Here is a 12,314-nt window from a genome sequence, read left to right as displayed (position 1 = left end):
TGAAAGATTTCTCCTGGGAACAATGCAAGCAAGAAGACAGAGGAGACCTCTGCTCTTGGAGGAGGAAATCAAGATGGCAGAGTCACAGGATGTAGAACTCATCTCCGGCATCAAACACAGCAAAAATACATCCATATGTGGAACAATTCTCACCAAAAATTAACTGGAAACTGGCAGAAAGACTCCTGTACAACCAAGGCTGGAAGAGAGATCCACACACAATCAGGTAGAAAGGGAAGAGAAGCGATCAGGTCAGGACCTGTGTGAGGGACGGGGCTCAGAGGAAAAGTGAGACTTCACAGGCAGAGATCCTCCCTGGGGAGTGAGCAGTTTGAACTACATGTTGGGCACCCTAGCTCTGGGGTCCTGCACAGAGAAGACAAACCCCCTTGGCTGGTTGGAGGGCAGGTGGGACTAATAGGAAGGCTGGGGGAACCCCAGATCCAGCTCGGAAGGAGTGCACACATGCTTGTTCATTCCCAAAACAAGGCGGAAAATGCAGATCGGAACTGCATGGGTGGCTGACTGGTTTCCTGCAACCACCTCGTGAGTGCCCCAGCCTGAGCAGACTGAATGCTCCAGCCCTGCTTACTTCACATTTTAGCTCCACACTGGAGTGAAGGCTGCTATGACTGAGGAAAGAACTCAGCAGTGAGACACAGAGGCAGCTAAGACCAAAAGCATTGTCTAACCAGGGAGGGAGCAGCACAGGCAGCACATCAGAAGAAGCCTAACCTCTGTCTATGGCTGGACCACCACAGCCTATACCCATTCAAACACCAAGAGCCTGCACAGGCCCTCCTACTCCAGCACTGTTCCCCTCTGGGACAAGGGTGCCAGTGCTGGAAATGGGGAGGGCTCACACTTAAAGGGAACAGAGCCAGAAAGACTCCACCCTCAGGGCTTCTGCTCCAGCAACTTTGGACCTGACCTCACCTTTGATAGGGTAGTGATGGCCACTGAAGAGAGGGGAATCCTTGGCTCATACCTGGCTCTGTCCTTAGCCCTTCCTTCTCCAGCCCACTTCCTACCAAGGTGATAGCTGCCAGCACACCCTGAGGAAAGATGCGACTTATGTTCACATCAAATCCAGCTCTCCCATCAAAACCACTGGGCATATACAAACTACACAAGGATGCTCCCACATAAGGACACTGAATTAGATAACTGTTTCACCTAATTTCATAGAAAGAGAGAAAGTTAAGCAAAATGAGAAGACAGAGGAATTGGTCTCAATAGAAAGAGCAAGAGAAAACACCTAAAAAATCAAAAAAATGAAACAAAAATAAACAATTCACCAGATAAAGATTTCAAAGCATTAGTAATAAGACTACTAATTGAATTAGGGAAAAGAATAGATGAACAAAGTGAGAATTTTAACAAGAAACTGGAAAATATTTTTTAAAAACCAGTCAGACTGAAGAATACAATAGCTTAAATGAAAAACACACTAGAAGGAATAAATAGCAGACTAGGTGGTACCGAAGAACACATAAGTGATCTGGAAGATAGAATAATGGAAGTCACCAAATCAGAACAGCAAAAATAAAAACAAATTTAAAAAATGAGAACAGTTTAAGAGATAACATCAAATTTACCAACATTCGCAGGGGTCCCAGAAGGAGAAGAGAGAGAGAGAAAGGGGTTAAAAATGTATTGGATGAAATTATGGCTGAAAACTTCCCAAACCTAAAGAAGGAAATGGATATACAGATACAGGAAACACAGAGGGTCCCAAAGAAGATGAATCCAAACAGATCCACATCAAGACATATCATAATTAAACTGGCAAAAATTAAAGATAAAGACAGAGTTCTAGGGGCAGCAAGAGAAAAACAAAGAGTTATACACAAGGGAACCCCCATAAGACTACTAGCTGATTTTTCTACAGAAACTTTGCAGGCCAGAAGGAAGTGGCATGACATACTCAAAGTGCTGAAAGGGGGAATACCTGCAACCTAGGATACTCCACCAAGCAAGATTATCAGTTATAATTGAAAGAGAGATAAAGAACCTCTCAGACAAGCAAAAATTAAAAGCATTCATCAGGGGCTTCCCTGGTGGTGCAGTGGTTGAGAGTCCACCTGCCGATGCAGGGGACGCGGGTTCGTGCCCTGGTCCGAGAAAATCCCACATGCGTGGAGCGGCTGGGCCCGTGAGCCATGGCCGCTGAGCCTGTGCATCCGGAGCCTGTGCTCCGCAACAGGAGAGGCCACAACAGTGAGAGGCCCGCATACCACAAAAAAAAAAAAAAAAAAAAAAAAAGTAAATATCTATAGGAAAGGGAAAATCCCACTAGGAAAGACAAATATATAGTAAGAGCTGAGGATCAACCACTTAAATAAGCTACTATGAAGATTAGAAGGCAAAAAAATTATAAAAGCAACTATAACTATAATAAACAGTTAAGGGATAAACATGAAGACGTAAAATATAACATCAAAAACACGAAATATGGGGGGAGGGGAGTAAAAAATGTAGATCTTTAGAATGTGTTTGAACTTAAATCACCACCAGTTTAAAACAAGTAGATACAGTTGTAGGTCAACATATATGAAACCCACGGTAACCACAAATCAAAAACCTACAACAGATACACAAAAATTAGAGAGAAAGGAACACAAGCATACCACTAAAGAAAATCATCAAACCACGGAGAAGAAACAAAAAGAAGAAGAAATGAACAGAGAAGAGCTACAAAAACAACTGGAAAACAAGTAATAAAATAGCAGTAAGTACATACCTATCAATATTTTTTTAATATCAGTGGACTAAATGCTCCAATCAAAAGACATAGGGTGTAAATCAACTATGCCTCAATAAAAAATATTTTTTAAGACATAGGGTGTCTGATTGGATTAAAAAAACAAGACCCATCTATATGCTGCTTACAAGAGACTCATTTCAGAGCCAAAGACACATACAGACTAAAAGTGAGGAGATGGAGAAAGATATTTCATTCATGCAAACAGAAACAACAAGACAGCAAGGATAGCAACACTCATATCAGACAAAATGGACTTTAAAACAAAGCCTATAACAAAAGACAAAGAAGTGAATTATATCATTATAATATCATAATAATATAATACATGATATCATATAATATCACTATATCATTATAAAAGGATCAATACAAGAAGTGGATATTACAATCATTAACATATATGCACCCAGTACAGGAGCACCTAAATATATAAAGCAAATAGTAACAGACATAAAGGGGAAAATTGACAAGAATACAATAATAGTAGAAGACTTTAAAACCCCACTTACATCAATGGACAGATCATTAAGACAGAAAATCAGTAATGCAACAGTGGTCTTAAATGACACAATAAACCAGTTGTACTTAATAAATATCTACAGGGCATTCCATCCAAAACCAGCAGAATACACATTGTTTTCAAGTGCATGGAACAGTCTCCTGAACAGATCACATGCTGGGCCACAAAACAAGTATCAGCAAATTTAAGAGGATAGAAATTATACCAAGCATTTTTTCCAAACACAATAGTATGAAACTAGAAATCAATTACCGAAAGAAAAATGGGAAAAGCACAAACATGTGGAAGTTAAACAACATGCTACTAAAAAACCAATTGGTCAATGAGGAAATCAAAGAGGAAATCAGAAAATACCTCAAAACAAATGAAAATAGAAACACAACTTTCCAAAATCTATGCAATGCAGTAAAAGCCATTCTGAGAGGGAAGTTTATAGACACAGGCCCACCTCAAGAAACAAGAAAAATCTCAAATAAACAACCTAACCTACCATCTAAAGCAATTAGAAAAAGAAGAACAAACAAAGCTCAGAGTCAGCATAAGGAAGGAAACAATAAAGATCAGAGATGAAATAAATAAAATAGAGACAAAAAATATAAGAGAGAAGATCAATGAAAGCAAGAGCTAGTTTTTTGAAAAGATAAACAAAATTGATAAACCTTTAGCCAGGCTCACCAAGAAGAAAAGAGAGGACCCAAATAAACAAAATAAGAAATGAAAGAGGAGAAATAACAACCAATACCACAAGATACAAAAAATCATAAGAGAATACTACAGCTATATGCCAACAAATTGGACAACCTAGAAGAAACAGACAAATTTCTAGAAACATACAACCTGACAAGATTGAATCAGGAAGAAATAGACAATCTGCATAAATGGATCGCTAGTAGTGAAACTGAATTTGCAATTTAAAAAAAATTTCCAGCAAACAAAAGTCCAGGACCAGACAGGTTCACAGGGGAATTCTACCAAAAATATAAAGAAGAATTTTACCTATCTTTCTCAAACTTTTCCAAGAAATTAAAGAGGACAGTAAACTCCCAAATTCATACTATGAGGCCACCTTTACCTTGATACCAAAACCAGACAAAAACACTACACAAAAAGAAAATTACAGGTTAATACCTTTGATGAATATAGATGCAAAAATCCTCAATGAAATATTAGCAAACTGAATCCTACAACATATAAATAGAATCATACACCATAATCAAGGTGGATTTATTCCAGGGATGCAAGGATGGTTCAATATTTGCAAATCAATCAATGTGATACACCACATTAACAAAAGGAAAGATAAAAATTACATGATCCTCTCAATAGACACAGAAAAGGCATTTGACAAAATTCCACATCTACTCATGATAAAAACTCTCATCAAAGATGGTACAGAGAGAGCATATCTCAACATAATAAAGGCCATTTATGACAAACCCACAGCTAACATCATACTCAATGATGAAAACCCAAAAGCATTTCTGCTAAAATCAGGAACAAAACAAGGATGCCCACTCTCACACTTGTTTAACATAGTATTGGAAGCCCTAGCCACAGCAATCTAACAAGAAAAAGAGATAAAACGTATCCAAATTGAAAGGGAAGAAGTAAAACTATCACTCTTTGCAGATGACATGGTATTTTACATATAGAAAACCCTAAAGTCTCCACCAAAAACTATTGGAACTAATAAATGAATTCAGAAAGTTGCAGGATACAAGATCAATATAGACAGTCTGTTGTTTTCCTATAAACTAATAATGAACTATGAGAAAGAGAAAGCAAGAAAACAATCTTGTTTAAAATCACATCAAGAAGAATAAAATACCTAGGAATAAACTTAACCAAGGAGGTTAAAGACCTATGCTCTAAAAACTCTAAAACATCGATGAAGGAGTTTGAAAATGATATAAAGAAATGGAAAGATATCCTATGTTCTTGGATTAGAAGAATTAATATTGTTAAAATGTACATACTACCCAAAGCAATCTACAGATTTAATGTAATCCCTATTAAAATGCCCATGATATATTTCACAGAACTAGAACAAATAATCCTAAAATTTATATGGAACTACAAAAGACTCTGAATTGCCAAAGAAATCCTGAGAAAAAGAACAAAGCTGGAAGTAAGTCCCTGAGTTTAGACTACACTACAAAGCTGTTGTAATCAAAACAGCATGGTACTGGCACAAAAATAGACACATAGATCAATGGAACAGAATAGAGAGCCCACACACCTATGGTCAATTAATCTACGACAAAAGAGGCAAGAATATACCATGGAGAAAAGACAGTCTCTTCAGTAAGTGGTGCTGGGAAAACTGAGCAGCTACATGTGAAAGAATGAGATTAGAACATTTCACCACACCTTATAGAAAAATATACTCAGAGTGGATTAAAGACCAGAAACAATAAAATTCAAACAATTTTTCTTCAAACTACTGTTTCAAGTTATCAAACGTCCACGTTTGTCTTTGAGCTAACTTTATCTTTGTAGACTGTGAAAATTTTTTCATCTTTTACTTATATATTTCATCACATGTCTACTAGTAGCAACTTTTTTGCCTATTAAAGGAATTTTTAATTTTCCTATTTTTATTTTGTTAGTTTATAATCACTTCAGTTAAAAGTGACCACATCTGGGTATCTATCATTCTAGTGGTACAACTCTATAATCTGCTATATTATGACCATGACTAGGCATGTATCTCCATTGCTCAATAATAGCCAACTAAATTCTTTGATCATTGACATAACTTTAACACAGAAAAGAGAAATGGCTAAAATATATGTTTTTAAAATTTTTATTCCCAGGAATTCTTATTCTAAATGAACATCTGTAATTAGATATAACATTACTAAAATTTTCATATATTTTTAAAAGGCCTTACAACTAGTCTTTTTCCAGAACCAAGTTTTTGCTGTTCAGTCTCTTGTCTTTTATCTGCATCCGTTGCAAAAGCAAGTACTTGGTATCTGTTTAAAACATATGGAATAATTGTAAGTGACTTTATAGTTAAAAAGTGTAAATTATTTTAAACTTTAAAAACACATAATCTCAGTATAGCTAAAATTTTTAAATGCACATTATCTACAAACCTTATGAATAACTTTCTCCTTGATTTTAAAAGTTGTAAAATTTAGTAATGAATTCATACTGAATGATACTGTGGCTTAAGACTATGTAAAACTGCAATGGTAAACAAATTATAACTATATGTCCCAAAATTCAATGTTGGAAAAATAGCTCTGCTAAATATCAAAGCATTTCCATTAGAATTTTATGTGACAAATAACAATACTCAAGAAAGATCCAGCACCAAAACACAAAATAGAAAAAAATACAAATAATGCAAAGCAACCAGACGACTTGTTGCAACCTCCCCCAAAAAAGTAGTAGTAGAAATAGTAGAAATTATTAATAGATAATCTATGGACCCCAGAACACCTGAGTTTAATTCCCAGCTAAACCATTAACTAGTTGAGAAAGTTTTTTTTAATTAATCACTCTGTCTTATCTATAAAATGGGAATAATAATCTCAAACTCAAACATTGTTAAAAGAATTTAAAAATAATTTAGTACCTAGTACAGTATCTGGTGTACACTAGGTGCCCAATTATTGATTGACAGATTGACAAACACATAGACAGATACAGATTTATATATACATAGAGATAAATCACCTAGTAATTTATCTGCTATGTAATAAGTACTCAATAATGGACATTATAACTTTCTAGAAGTACTTTAAAGCTTTTATTTCAATAGTAACATTTAACACATTGTAAATCAATTATACTTCAATAAAATAAATTTTTAAAAAGTTAAAAATTAAAAAATAGTAACATTTAGCTCAAGTCATTCTTAAAAACAATTTAAAAATATCATTCAATTTAGAAATGTTTAATTTAGACAATAAAGTTTAAATTCCCTTACTCGCATTAATTTATGGTGTATTGTTAGAGTAATAATCTTACTCAAAATGAAGAAATTTTAGGCTCATAGATTCCTTTCTCTCTTTTTTTTTTTTTTTTTGAAGTTTCTTACTTTTATTGTTGGTGCATATCTAGTTATATAGGGGAGATAGGGAAGGCTCTCCAAAAGATAACACTTAGCAGAGAAAAGGTATTAGAAGGTTAACAAAAACATCTCAACAAATAATTAAGCCTTTCCCTCTTATTGAATCAAAACTTCTTGCATTGCTCTTTGATAGCTAGGAGAAAAATTAGTAGGTAGATATATTCAGACATCTCATATTGTCTAAGAGAAAGATGTCTGATAGTATAAACATCAGGGACCTGAATAAATAAAGGCAATGCAGAATATCTAAACAAGTACTGAAATTTACACTGGTATTCAAATGTCATACACCAACTCTTAAAGCCTTCTATCTCAATCAGCAATACTTAATTTGTAAAAAGCCTCCAATTTTCAGTGAATGCAGAATGACTATGAATTAAGATAGATTTTGCAATGCATTCATGAAAAGTACAGTTAATAAGAAAGCTTAATGTATATAAAGTTCATTCATTCAATAAACATATAGTAGGGATCTCATATAAGCATTAACAAGGGGGAAAACTACTACATGACCTATATCCACCAGGACCTTCCCAAAGTAGTTGTGAAGATTCATATACAAACAAATAAGTGTAACTCAGAGTGCCCTGTGCTAACAGAAGGTACGCATATAAGTACCAAGGGAATATGATCGCAGAAACAGGTAACTGGGGTGGAGGAAATATATATGTTCTTGGTATCAGTTCAGGAGGAGAAAGCTAGGTTTTGAAAAATGAGTGAAAACTCATCATGCTGTTAAAGAGGTAAAAGGCATTATGGCAAAGCAAACAGCACATGCAAAGGCATGCAGCAGTAAAAGAGACATGAAAGGCCATGGCAGGAGTTTAGGAGAGATGCATGGAGGAGAGGAATGAGTCATGGGAAATGAGACAAAAAAGGGTAGGAGACTGGAGATCTCAGCCTTGTAAAATCATGCTAAAAAATCCCATAGGTAGCTGCAGCAAATATCTCCACACCATCTGAGACTGACCTTCAAAATCCCTAACTCTCCAAAAGTGCCAAATAATTAGACCTCACAGTCCAACCTCCAAATAAGATTGTTTTACTCTTTCTGGTTCATGGTAACAGAAATTAGTATGCACTAGTGACTAGAACATCAGTCCAGAGCTGGTCCTGCAAATGGATCTAACCTCGGGCAATTAATTACATAGGGCATTCATTCCCTGCAGACACCAACCTACCAGAGGATGATATGGATATTAATGAGATTGTTGCAAATATCCAAAGATTTTGAGCTGTTTGAAGGTTCTTACATAACTAAAAAGAGTTATTATTTCATGTGAGGCATAAGTGAACCCTTAAAGTGGCCACATTAACAACAAAACAGCAGGCACAGACACAGCCAAAATTGACTCCTGATTTCTAAATCCAGACCAATTCTCTTCCCAGAAGACAACTCAGAAGAGTATTTTATTACTAAACGTAACTGACAGTAAATTTAGATGATGACAAACTTACAATAGCATTTATTTTATGATTCTTCCTTAAATTCTCTTAACTGTGACCAATAATATACATGGAAATCTGTTTCCAAAACCAAACAATTCCAAGCAGACTTGGAATTTCTGAAATAAAGAAAACACTTGGATTTTTTTTTCTTATCACTCAAGTGTTCTGTGATATAAGCTAAAGAATAAAATTCCCTTGTTGGAACTGCTGAAAGAATAATCAGGTCCAATGTAAAAAGATTTAATGAAAGAGTGTCATATGTGTTTTTCAGAACAGAAAGGGCACTAATCACAGATAAAGCAAGTCCAGGTGAACAGTGGTACTTTTTGAACTAATAGCCACAAATGCTTAACAGGTCCTGTGGAGCACCAATGACAAACTCAACCATATAATTTAGTGCTCCTCTGTATCACATCGTAAAAACAGCAGCAAGTAACTAAAATATGGATGGAGGTGTCACAGAACACAAAAGTAAACCCTCCAAAATCATTTATTTTTAAATGAAAAATAGTTGTCACCTCAACGTGTACCAGGAGATTTAGGGACTTTGATATTTAACCTGCAGAACTCTACTAGAATTAGAGGCTCTGGATACAGAGCATTACTACACTCATTCCAACTATAGCTAAAACATTCTTGATTATGCCTGGGAGAATCATTTTCATTGAAAGATGCCAGTAACAAAATAGAAGGTTTCCTCATAAACTTTTCATTCCTTCATTAAGATCTTGTTAAACATCTACTTTCAGCAAGGTACAATGCTAGGCACTTCAGGGGATACAAAATCCCTGCCATCAAGGAACATTTAGCCTAGTCAAGGAGAAAAACAAGTAAATATGTCATATCAGTGAAAGCATGAATAGTGCTTATGGAAAGCAGTGAAAAATTACTCTGTGAATTGAGAAGAAGGAGTTGTTACTGACAGCTACATCAGGCAAGATCTGAATGGGGAGCAGGGAGGCTTCCAGACCTAATTTTCATTCACAGAAAAGGAAGGAAGAGCATTTCAGACAGAGTACAGCATGAGCAAAAGAGGAGAGAGAAAGAGAGAAGCTCTGAATATATATGAATAACACCAAATGTTTCAGTTTGGCAAGAGCCTAAGGCTGGTGAAGAACACAATCCTCTTTTTAAAATACTATCCATTAAATTCAACAAACAGATTTTAAAATACTGATTTAAAGACTATTGTCTACTTAGCAATGTATTAATATTAGGAGCCACTCTAGGGGTACAGGGGAAAGTGTATAGCAAACAGGGGAGAAAGATAAAACTCCCGGGAAGTATACTTCTTCAGGGAGCCTCCTTACATTCAACTCCTATTTAAAGGTATCACCTCTAGGCTTCTCAGTTTCCTGTGCACAGTGCTGCCATAGCCAGTATCACAATGAACTGAAGTAGCTGGTTGACTTGCTACCTCCCCACTTGCTGGTATACTGCTAGAGGACAAGAGACAGGTCTTAACTGGCTTTGCATCTCCAGTGCTTTGCACAGTGTGTGGCACAGAGAAGCCTCTTGAAAAATGTTTGCTGAATGAATGACTGAACCAATGAACTGAATTATTCCTTTAGTGAACAGGTATTTAAAACAGATTCTGCTCTCAGGAACCTGATAATGTAAGACATACTCTGGCACATTTTAGCACAATAAAAAAGCAAATATGATATTGGGCAAAAATCAGTGTGTTGGGCAATAATATATCTAGGAGGTTAAAAAAAGGAGGCTATTTAAACCAATTAATTTTTTTTTTTTTTTTTTTTTTTTTTTTGCGGTATGCGGGCCTCTCACTGTTGTGGCCTCCCCCGTTGCGGAGCACAGGCTCCGGACGCGCAGGCTCCGGATGCGCAGGCTCAGCGGCCATGGCTCACGGGCCCAGCCGCTCCGCGGCATATGGGATCCTCCCAGACCGGGGCACGAACCCGTATCCCCTGCATCGGCAGGCAGACTCTCAACCACTTGCGCCACCAGGGAGGCCCTAAACCAATTAATTTTAAAAGTCCCTTTCAAATCTGAAAGTTCACTTAACAGAGGTAAAATGGGACTGGAGCATAAAGAGCACTGAATGTCGTATGAGAAGATTTAGACTTTTTAATGGACCACAAAAATTATTCTGGCTTAAAGAGGTGTTTTAAAAGAATAGCTATGAGAAAGGCCCTTCAAAGTCTAGATTAGAGGTTAAAAAAAAAAAAACAGAAATCCAAGTGAAAAGATAAAGGTCTGAATGCCAGTGGGAATGGGAAGCAAGGGCTGAATAAGAGAAAAAAAAAAAAAGGTAGAAAGGTCACAATTTACTGACTAAATAATTCTGACAAGCAAAGGAAAGAAAAAGAGAATAAAAGATGATCCAAAGTTTGTACAAATGTGGCCAAGGGAATGGCCCAAAGCCCCTCCTCTACCAAAAAAAAAAAAAAAAATCTCTCATTTCAAAAGAAAGACAACATTCAAAGTATGTCCTGAATTAGAATCACCTGGAGTATGTATTTGTGATGATTTCTGGGTCTTTTCCCCAAACCTACTAAATCAAAATCTAAGGGGTTGGGGATTAAGAATGTGTAAATGTGCATTTCATAAAAGGATGCTCAGATGATTCTTACGCACACTAAAGTTTGAGACTCATGGCCTTCTCTAGTTCCTATTTGAACATAATTGATCTGTTTTTAAAGTAATTAAACATCAATATCAAAAATGAAAACGAATTATGTCTTAAAAGCCTTTTCTATTAACTGATTATATTTTTAACTGATTATAAATAGATTTAATGAAGCCTCCAAAAACCAAACCTACAGTTTTCATGCTTTCTCCCATCCTAAATTACACCTGTGATTACCATTTAATCTATTAAAGCTGAAAGTATATATAAATACAACATACTACTCAATGTTATAAACCCTCTTGATTGTCATCATTTCACAATAATCACACATCCCATGCATTTTTACCATTTTAAAAGATCCACATAATAAATAAAGTGTGCACTTTTTTAGTCTTAGATGGAGATGAATTTAATAGATCAGTATGTTGGAGAATTACCACAGTTAAAACAGTATGAGTTTCTGTGAGATTAAACCTTCACGTTAAGGAAACCTACACATTGTTTTTTCATCCAATCACTCCTGGAGTTATTACCAAATTAATTCCTATTCCCATATTTCAAAGAGTAAGTCATGGAACATTCACATCTTTGTATCACGACCCCAGTGTAACACTGCTAGTATCACTGTACTTGGCAAAAACTGGGTGGAAAGCTGAAAAGCAGATCTTCTCAATATTGCTTAAGTCTTGGCAGGATTGAATGAATTATACAGGTATTTTTCTCAGCGTCTCATAATAATTATGATATTTTATTTATTATCAGTAGCAATGCCACAACTCACTCATCTCCTTTGGACAAGTGCCACAGGAGTTGTAGGATGAATATGACATAATGATACACTACCGCCATCAGTTAACTTCTGCTTAGTCACAAGCATTTGCTTATTTTCATTTCAGAGTTT

The 12,314-nt window shown here is 35.9% G+C and overlaps 1 protein-coding gene across 8 annotated transcripts in view; it reads right to left on the bottom strand.

Moving 5' to 3' along the window:
• The window catches only part of BBS9 (Bardet-Biedl syndrome 9), a 483,985-nt gene that overhangs the window by 370,589 nt on the left and 101,082 nt on the right, over positions 1–12,314 (bottom strand). For all 8 annotated transcript variants that reach the window (XM_060108887.1, XM_060108894.1, XM_060108892.1 and 5 more), the window contains one exon: positions 6,181–6,265. In XM_060108887.1, the coding sequence (XP_059964870.1) occupies positions 6,181–6,265 (85 nt within the window). The remainder of the gene's footprint in view (positions 1–6,180; positions 6,266–12,314) is intronic.

Source organism: Mesoplodon densirostris, chromosome 9, assembly GCF_025265405.1.
Source record: "Mesoplodon densirostris isolate mMesDen1 chromosome 9, mMesDen1 primary haplotype, whole genome shotgun sequence".
Lineage (NCBI taxonomy): Eukaryota > Metazoa > Chordata > Mammalia > Artiodactyla > Ziphiidae > Mesoplodon > Mesoplodon densirostris.
The sequence above is the reverse complement of the archived record's forward strand: the minus strand, read 5'-3'. Positions and strand labels throughout refer to the sequence as shown.